The sequence below is a fragment of the Mizuhopecten yessoensis genome, unplaced genomic scaffold (genome assembly GCF_002113885.1).
Source record: "Mizuhopecten yessoensis strain PY_sf001 unplaced genomic scaffold, ASM211388v2 scaffold6443, whole genome shotgun sequence".
NCBI lineage: Eukaryota > Metazoa > Mollusca > Bivalvia > Pectinida > Pectinidae > Mizuhopecten > Mizuhopecten yessoensis.
The window spans coordinates 983,192-993,219 of NW_018406552.1; the positions used below are offsets into that span (position 1 = coordinate 983,192).

The 10,028-nt window shown below is 38.9% G+C and overlaps 1 protein-coding gene across 3 annotated transcripts; it reads left to right on the forward strand.

The window, feature by feature from the left end:
* The first annotated feature begins 71 nt into the window (after window positions 1–71).
* LOC110452141 (carnitinyl-CoA dehydratase-like) lies at window positions 72–10,015 on the forward strand. 3 transcript variants are annotated; one of them, XM_021500500.1, is made up of 7 exons: window positions 72–182; window positions 1,807–1,980; window positions 5,051–5,151; window positions 5,534–5,678; window positions 6,969–7,118; window positions 8,548–8,721; window positions 9,347–10,015. In XM_021500500.1, exons 1-7 carry the CDS (start codon window positions 98–100, stop codon window positions 9,424–9,426), a joined length of 909 nt encoding a protein of 302 aa, XP_021356175.1. In that variant the 5' UTR covers window positions 72–97; the 3' UTR covers window positions 9,427–10,015. The 3 variants fall into 3 exon arrangements, with proteins under 3 accessions (XP_021356175.1, XP_021356176.1, XP_021356177.1); XM_021500501.1 differs by having other exon boundaries at window positions 72–167; XM_021500502.1 differs by lacking the exon at window positions 72–182 and adding an exon at window positions 294–602.
* Window positions 10,016–10,028: the final 13 nt, after the last annotated feature.

A 10,028-nucleotide genomic window follows, 5' to 3' on the forward strand; every position in this document is an offset into this window, starting at 1 on the left:
TATATAAATTTATATTCCGGACCAGCATCCGTTTTTTAACTTAGTTAATTCTTAATTCCTAACCTACTTTCACTTTGTCTGCAGTGTACGTTACGTTATGTTCCGGAGACGATTGATCGGGTACTTGGCGTCATCAATGTCTAGAATACCCAGACAATTTTCTTCCGGTAGAAATTATACTGGTATATCACTTTCTTCTGTTACAACTATTAATGAAAAACAGTAAAGTGACACATTTATCATTATCTGATACATATCTCATCTGCCAAAGACAATGTATATGTAAATAAAGTTTCTGGGAATCGAACCAGGGACCTTCAAACCTTAGACGAACGCTCTTACCAATTGAGCTACCTGGTCACTGGCAATCGACCCAGTCCAGTGTTGCTGCAATGTTTTGAGCGTTATGGATTTAGGAGAGGAAAAATGCACGGCCAGACCGGGGTTGGAGCCTGGGACCGTCCAAAGTCTAGACGGACGCTCTACCAACTGAGCTACCTATAGTTGTCTATGATTGACCAAGTCCAGTTCTGCTACATATCAATGCTTAAAGTCCAGAAACTGGTGATCAATGATCAGGAGCCTGTATATATATATGGCTGGTAAGATACTTAGCTCAGCTACTTTAATTCCTACCGACTCAGCTGGGGTTTGGGCGGGGGTGAGATTATCTTTATTTCTGTATCAGGGGTCATTATACATATATTTTTTTCAATGCCTCCACAAGGAGTCAAACCCAGGACCTCTGGCTAACTAGGCTTACGCTCTAGGCTTATGAGCTAAAGACATGTTCTCCCTAGCCGAGTCGGTAGAAAGCGGCTAGTATTTTACCAGGGTGACATACTCCCCCTCCAGGAAAGAACTTTTCTCAAGTTTTCCAGGGGTCATAGCAATTCTTTCGCAAGTGTTGCTGAGTATTTTTGTCAAATCTCCCGGGTCCCTACGTGGGCCCCAATGAGCTAAAAAAATTCTCCCTAGCTGAGTTGGTAGAAAGTGGCTAGTATTTTAACAGAGTGACAGTTCATTTGGCAAAACGTTGGTTAATTACTGAGGTTCCAAGTTTCACTCTTAGCCGAGGCATTTTAATGAATTATACTGACCTCTGTTACAGTGGCACCCACGTAGGGACCTTCGAAACATTGACAAAAATAACCTAGTGATATTTCACGGGCGAGTCCCCATCAAGGATTATTCCTTTATGTGGAGTATTGCACCCAGTGGTGAAATATTAACTCCTTCCTACCAAATAAGATGGGAAATATTCTCTTAAGCTCATTCAGTTCAGCATTAAACTATAACAGCTAGCATTTAAACCAGAGGTCCCGGGTTCGACTTCGAGTGGAGGCATAAAAAAATGATGACCTCTGTTACAGATATATACAGTTGAGTTAAGTAATACCCATAGTAACTGATGTGTATTGCTTTCTAAAGTCATTGTTGTCATAAAGTGCCTTTTGTTAGCATTCAGAAGGAGTCATTAATGATTGGTTTCTACAGAAGACTGATTTGATGTGATTATAAAAAAGAAAGAACGCTGGAAACACACTGAATGTGGTGCTTGTTGCCTGGTCCCATGGAAAACATGGAAAAAGCCAGAGTTGAAAAAAAGGATAAAATATCTCATGATAAAGTGTATTATTTCAAACATAAATCAAAACCAAGTCTGAAAAAGTAAATAAAAAAATCAACTGGTTCAATGAATGCAAGAGGAGACCATAAGTGATAAACACTTAGAAATTTTATATTATGATAGTCACTCATTTAATATTTATCATTTTATTATTTTTTATTAATATTCCCATGTAGCCATTGGTACTGTGAAAGTGGAGGTTCTCGGGGACAGGAATGTTTGTGTGATTGAGATCGTACGTCCAGAGGTGAGGAACGCTGTGGATCCACCCACGGCCAAAGCTTTGTACACAGCATTCCGTGAGTTTGACGAGGACCAGAACTGCCATGTGGCTGTGTTACACGGAACAGGTAAACACGTATAGTAAAACCTTGCTATACTGCTATCATTTGTTTAGAGAAAGTTTGGTGTTACAAAGTGGTTTAGCGATAAAGTAAGGGAAACATAATGGAATTCTGAAGAAAAGGAGAAAAAAAAGGCCTTGAAATATGTAATCGGCAGCATGTGAGGTGGGACATGAAACAAAGGGCGTTATATCGAGGTCTTACTGTAGGTTTGACAGTATCAGAACAGTATTAACTTGTTATAAAACTTGATGGATCTGTTCTCAGTTAAAGGTATGTCTCAGTGGTGAACCATCTAGTCACTTGTTACTCACTCAGCTAGAGGTATGTCACAGTGCTGAACCATCTAGTCACTTGTTACTCACTCAGCTAGAGGTATGTCACAGTGGTGAACCATCAAGTCACTTGCTACTCACTCAGCTAGAGGTATGTCACAGTGGTGAACCATCTAATCACTTGTTACTGACTAAGCTAGAGGAATGTCACAGCGGTGAACCATCTAGTCACTTGTTACTCACTCAGCTAGAGGTACGTCACAGTGGTAAACCATCTAGTCACTTGTTACTCACTTAGCTAGAGGTATGTCACAGTGGCGAACCATCAAGTCACTTGCTACTCACTCAGCTAGAGGTATGTCACAGTGGTGAACCATCTAGTCACTTGTTACTCACTCAGCTAGAGGTATGTCACAGTGGTGAACCATCTCTAGTCACTTGTTACTGACTCAGCTAGAGGTACGTCACAGCGGTGAACCATCTAGTCACTTGTTACTCACTCAGCTAGATGTATGTCACAGTGGTAAACCATCTAGTCACTTGTTACTGACTCAGCTAGAGGTATGTCACAGTGGTGAAACATCTAGTCACTTGTTACTGACTCGACTAGAGGTATGTCACAGTGGTGAACCATCTAGTCGCTTGTTACTCACTCAGCTAGAGGAATATCATAGTGTTGAACCATCTAGTCACTTGTTACTCTCTCAGCTAGATGTATGTCACAGTGGTAGACCATCTAGTCACTTGTTACTGACTCGGCTAGAGGTATGTCACAGTGGTGAACAATCTAGTCACTTGTTACTGACTCGACTAGAGGTATGTCACAGTGGTTAACCATCTAGTCACTTGTTACTGACTCGACTAGAGGTATGTCACAGTGGTGAACCATCTAGTCACTTGTTACTCACTCAGCTAGAGGAATGTCATAGTGTTGAACCATCTAGTCACTTGTTACTGACTCAGCTAGAGGAATCTCATAGTGGTGAACCATCTAGTCACTTGTTACTCACTCAGTTAGAGGTATGTCTTAGTTGTGAACCATCTAGTCACTTGTTACACACTCAGCTAGAGGTATGTCACAGTGGTGAACCATCTAGTCACTTGTTACACACTCAGCTAGAGGTATGTCACAGTGGTGAACCATCTATAGTCACTTGTTACTGACTAAGTTAGAGGTATGTCACAGCGGTAAACCATCTAGTCACTTGTTACTCACTCAGCTATGGGTATGTCACAGTGGTAAACCATCTAGTCAATTGTTACTCGCTCAGCTAGAGGTATGTCACAGTGGTGAACCATCTATAGTCACTTGTTACTGATTCAGCTAGAGGTATGTCACAGTGCATTGTGGTGAACCATCTAATCACTTGTTACTGCTGACTAAGCTAGAGGTATATCACAGTGGTGAACCATCTAGTCACTTGTTACTTACTCAGCTAGAGGTATGTCGCAGTGGTGAACCATCTAGTCACTTGTTACTGACTCAGCTAGAGGAATGTCATAGTGGTGAACCAACTAGTCACTTGTTACTCACTCAGCTAGAGGTATGTCACAGTGTTGAACCATCTATAGTCACTTGTTACTGACTAAGCTAGAGGTATGTCACAGCGGTAAACCATCTAGTCACTTGTTACTCACTCAGCTAGATGTATGTCACAGTGGTGAACCATCTATAGTCACTTGTTACTGACTAAGCTAGAGGTATGTCACAGCGGTAAACCATCTAGTCACTTGTTACTCACTCAGCTAGAGGTATGTCTTAGTTGTGAACCATCTAGTCACCTGTTACACACTCAGCTAGAGGTATGTCACAGTGGTGAACCCTCTAGTCACTTGTTACTCACTCAGCTAGAGGAATTCACTCAGCTAGAGGTATGTCACAGTGGTGAACCATCTAGTCACTTGTTACTCACTTAGCTAGAGGTATGTCACAGTGGTGAACCATCAAGACACTTGCTACTCACTCAGCTAGAGGTATGTCACAGTGGTGAACCATCTAGTCACTTGTTACTCACTTAGCTAGAGGTATGTCACAGTGGTGAACCATCTATAGTCACTTGTTACTGACTAAGCTAGAGGTATGTCACAGCGGTAAACCATCTAGTCACTTGTTACTCACTCAGCTAGAGGTATGTCACAGTGGTAAACCATCTAGTCAATTGTTACTCGCTCAGCTAGAGGTATGTCACAGTGGTGAACCATCTATAGTCACTTGTTACACACTCAGCTAGAGGTTTGTCACAGTGCATTGTGGTGAACCATCTAATCACTTGTTACTGACTCAGCTAGAGGAATGTCATAGTGGTGAACCATCTAGTCACTTGTTACTCACTCAGCTAGAGGAATGTCACAGTGGTGAACCATCTAGTCACTTGTTACTGACTCAGCTAGAGGTATGTCACAGTGGTTAAACATCTTGTCTCTTCTGGCTTGGCTTGAGATAATTTACCTTTAGCTCATTCAGTATACCATGGTAATACTAGACCAGTCATCTGTAGTCTCAGGTTGGACTTTTAGAGTAGGCATTTGAAAAAGTGACCTTGGTAATATGTGTATATTCATTTCCTCATTAAACAGAAAAAAAGTTTAATATGTATTTCGTTAGGAATATTTACTAGAAGTATAGATGTTTACCATGGTAATAAGTGGAAAGTATTTGATATGTTATTCCAGTAACAGGGTCACCTCTGCAAATGTTTAGGACCATGAACAAGGCATTAATTCAATTTGTCAATCTAAGTTAAACACTAAACCTGCCAACAGGCATTGACTTCAAAATAATATTTCCTTTGCCTTCTTAGGTGGAAATTTCTGTGCTGGCTATGACTTGAAAGCCTTCTCTAAATCTGACGGTACAGAAAACGGCATAGAACCACCGAACGTATCGGATGTTGGGCCTATGGCAAGTAGTATTACTGTTCTTCCTTATATCATCATCCAAATCTCCAGACCCTCTTATTCATTCTCCCTATTTTCCTAGGTCTTTTTACTTTGTCTCACCCCTCTATCTCCTCATTGTTCCCCCTTTCCCTCCATCCTCTACATCCATCTCTCCATCCTCTTCTGTCCTATATTCTTACTATTTACATATCTTTCACTTTTCTGTCTCCATCTAAATCTAAATCTAGACTTGAGAGACAAGAAAACTGATAAAACTCAGAGATTCAATTTTTCTATTTCTCAAGAGAGCCTATAGCTTCATCAAACTACATAAAAATCACAACAGATTTGATGAGAAACAATTGAAGTAAGCCCTTGGTTCTATAGACATTACTATGTTGTAGGGTCCTACCCGCCTGAAGCTGTCTAAGCCAGTTATTGCTGCTGTGTCAGGGTATGCTGTGGCTGGAGGATTGGAGCTTGCTCTCATGTGTGACCTCCGGGTTGTGGACGAGTCCGCTATTATGGGTGTCTTCTGTCGCAGATTTGGTAAGTTTCGTAGCTTTATTATACTCTACAAAAAGATGCTACTGATTTTACGGATGATTTGGAATGATTACAGGTGTGTCTTATTGGTTACTAATAGAGTCTATCATATGTATCGTTAAGGTACCTGGTACGTGGGAAGTGTAAAATTTGGGTAAGAACCGAGGCTTTTGCAAGATTCTGACATCACATTCTGCACCCAAGGGTATGTAGAATTTCTATATCACACATACCTTCATAATAATCGACTCCTACCTCTTAACTGTAATTTTGGTAAAACACAACTATTAGTGGCAAATGCAAAACTAAACATAGAAAAATGTTTATACACAAACTATAAGGCCATATTAGGAAAGAGCAGAATTTTTTTATGGTATACTTCAAATTCTTTGTAAAACCTTTTGGGCAAGCTTGTGCAATAACTTTATGTTCCTGAATTGGTATTACATTTATTATGTACTTGTTGCCAGCTAGATTGCCACAGTCAGTCAAACCATTATTTGTTCGGCTTTTGAGTGTGATATCATAAAAATGAAGGTCACATGAGTACTCCAGACACATACTGGGTATATCTTACCTACATAGGGGTGTTTCTCTAATTATAGGTATATCTTACCTACATAGGGGTGTTTCTCTAATTATAGGTATATCTTACCTACATAGGGGTGTTTCTCTAATTATAGGTATATCTTACCTACATAGGGGTGTTTCTCTAATTATAGGTATATCTTACCTACATAGGGGTGTTTCTCTAATTATAGGTATATCTTACCTACATAGGGGTGTTTCTCTAATTATAGGTATATCTTACCTACATAGGGGTGTTTCTCTAATTATAGGTATATCTTACCTACATAGGGGTGTTTCTCTAATTATAGGTATGGCCTTGATTGAATATTTACGTGTCTGATTGAGTACAGAAGATTACTGTTGTTTAATTTCCTGGGGCTAATTCTTTACAATTGTTCCAATAAGAACTAGTTTGCAGGGATTAAATTTCACACCACATTTCTTGGTAAAACTATCGCGCTCATGTGGGTACTTATATTTAGGTGATGGGATTCATTTTACAAGTGTTTTGTGAAAAAAGCTAAATAAGATATTTAGTTGTGTTTATCTTCATTATTTGGCAGTGAACAGGTAAACAATTATTCATGGAGATTATAGTTCACAATATTAATGTTTGCTGGGTATTCAATTTAGTGCTGTCTTTCATGACCACAAATATAGCCAAATGAAATATCCTACAAATATTACCAACTGTACAGTATTTAATCAAAGGTCTCGTTACAGGTGTTCCTCTGATTGACGGGGGAACTGTTCGCCTTCCTCATCTCATTGGGTTGTCCCGAGCACTGGACCTCATACTAACCGGGCGACCAGTGGATGCACAAGAGGCCTTGACCATAGGACTAGCTAATAGAGTTGTTCCTACCGGCACAGGTGTGGTTTCAATATAATTGAAATCTATAATGATATAGATTTAAATTTGATGAACATTCGTTTTACAGGTAAAGTAGACACATGTATAAAGAACCTCGAATTATGAGATGCAATATGTTGGATGTTAACTCATTTACCCCTGAAGACACATTTGAACCCTTCCAATTCAAAGGTTGGAACAGTTCATTATGAAACTTCAGGGGTGAATGAGTTAAAGGTGGCACAATAAGCGGTGGTTTAACAAGTAAGGCCTACAATTATTTTGCCATTAGAGAGATGACTGTTTCTTGTATGAGGTGTTTCATGAGGTATGAGATATATTTTGTGATAGGGTAGGGGTATTTGTATGTAGTAACTAAAATCTTATTCCATTATAAAAGCAATTACATACATGTGTATGACATGCATACACTTTCAATATATGTAATGAATCAGGTTGTCTGTTGTCTCTTCCTAGAGAGTATCTTGTTAAAAAACTCCTTCAGTCTTCAATCAGATTTCACATCACTTAATTTTCTTACGTGATGACAACCTCTGATGTAGGATGACTGTACTTACTTTCCCAATCTGATTTTTTTTATGGGAGTTATTCCCCTTTAACAAATATAAGGCAAATCTTGTTTGGACAATTTCTCTTGCTGTATATTCTTATTTTTTTAAACTGATGCAATCATCACATCATGAATCTATGCACCTGTGCTTCTTTTTTTTCAAATCCAGCTTTTTTATGGGAGTTATGCCCCTTTTGCAAATATCCTTAGCTCAGTGTTGTTCATGCTAATTTACATTTGGTCTAAATTTTGTACAGAATATTTTGTTCTGAAAACCTCTGAATATGAGGATTGAATGATGTATTTTTAATTTCATGCTGGTATGAATGCAACATAGTTACATACACAATACACATTCCATAGCCCGCTAGGGCTTCATGGTAAATATGTATGTAATCAATTTAATTTCATACCATCATAGTTCATAAACATTGTAAAAATGCTGTTTAATCCTTATTTTTACATTCTAAATTGTTAGTTAGTATAATTGACCTATATGTATATATTCCCATATGTTTTCAATATTCAAGTGTCTTCCAACGGTTGTCACATGTTATTTGATGAGGGAGGAGAATAATGGCTTTAAAATGAAACTATCAATTTCTTCTTGTACTGCTAATAGAGAAACTTGCAGTGGAAATGTAATTTTATGAAACTTGCTACACAAAGTTATCACTTGATATACTGGTTACTACATGTACATTGCAGTTGACTGTATTTGGTAATTTTTTTGGGGAGTCAGGAGTGTTTTTTATAGAAAGTCTTTCGATTAATGTCACATTTTCTGTTTAATCAAATTTTCTCCAGACAAATGAAATATGACATAGAGGAATGTAGATTTATCTGTTCTGTTATTATCGCCTACTTTTACCTCCCAGTCCTTGAAGCAGCCATCGACCTTGCAGCAGACATCGCACAGTTCCCCCAAAGGTGTATGAGGACAGACCGAACCTCTGCTCTACACAGCGTGTACACCACTGACAGTTTCCAGGAGGCACTCGCACGCGAATTTTACAACGGTATCAAAGTCATTCAGGAGGAAAGTCTTCCAGGTAAAAAATAATATCCTTATAACGAGCAAAAGGAGGACTGATCATTGCTGATGTCATTAGAGTAATGCAAAGACTACCTGAATAGTAAAGATCATTTCACTTTAGTTTAGGGACTGGATATTTAGTTGACAACCCCCATAGTTATATGGCCCTACATCAGAGATGTAGCTGTGCTATACAATTCAGTGTAACTGTCATGCTCTCCATCTACAATATTATTTGCAGAAATCATCTCGGAAATTGAGAATTCAAATGTCTAGAATTTCTGAAATTCCACATGATGATACACTGTTATATGTTTATGTGCATCATAGGTTAATCAAGCTCCTAAGGCTAAGGTCAAGGTCGCTGTTACTAGAAATAGAACAGTCAGAATATATAGATCCTGTCAAAAATACATGGAATTGCACTTTTAGTGTCCATTTTGATGGTAGATGGTACTTCGCTAATAATAACATATCACCAGGTACTTGGAAATTCTAACATGGCCATCATTGGTTCCTTCGATTGGCTGATATATATGCACCTATAATTCTTATTCTTTTGGTAAAATTTTGTTCATACTTGGAGGTAAATGGTACTTAGTGGACTTAAAGAAATAAAATGATATTTTTCTGTTTAACAGGAGCAAGGTCATTTGCCAAAGGAGCAGGCAGGCACGGCAAGTTCTCAGACTCCAAGACAGATCCCCCATCAAAGTTATGAGGACTCTTGGATCTAGACATTTCTACCTCTTACTGTGATATACTGTCAGGCATTACTTGTGATTCCTTAGAAGAGATCAACTGATGATGATTATCAGTTATAATACAGACTTTTGATTGTTTCACATGTACAAACCCACAGTAACCTGTGACCTCTGGGTGGTAGCAGTTAAGGATCCCTGTCCCAATGCAGGTAAAACACTAGAGAGTTCCACTGTAGTGGTTTTTACTTCAAGTTACTTCCTTCCCCCTTAATTATGTCTCCCCTTCGAATGAAGGGAGACATATTGTATTAGTACTGGTTCTTCTTCTTCTGGTTCTTCTCATCACAACTTGTCCGGGCCATAACTTTTTAACCGTTAAAGATATCTTGATGAAACTGGAGGTATGCCTACATCACCCATAGAAGGTTTGCTGTGCACTGGAATTAGGTCACTGTGGCCTTCACCTTAAGGTCAAAGGTTAAATAAGTGCAGCATTTTCAGTAAATTTTGTCTGGCCCGTAAATTTTAAACAAGTAAAGATATCTTGATCAAACTTGAAGTATACCTGCCTCACCCACAGAAGGTGTGCAGTGCACTAGAATTAGGTCTCGTGCCCCAC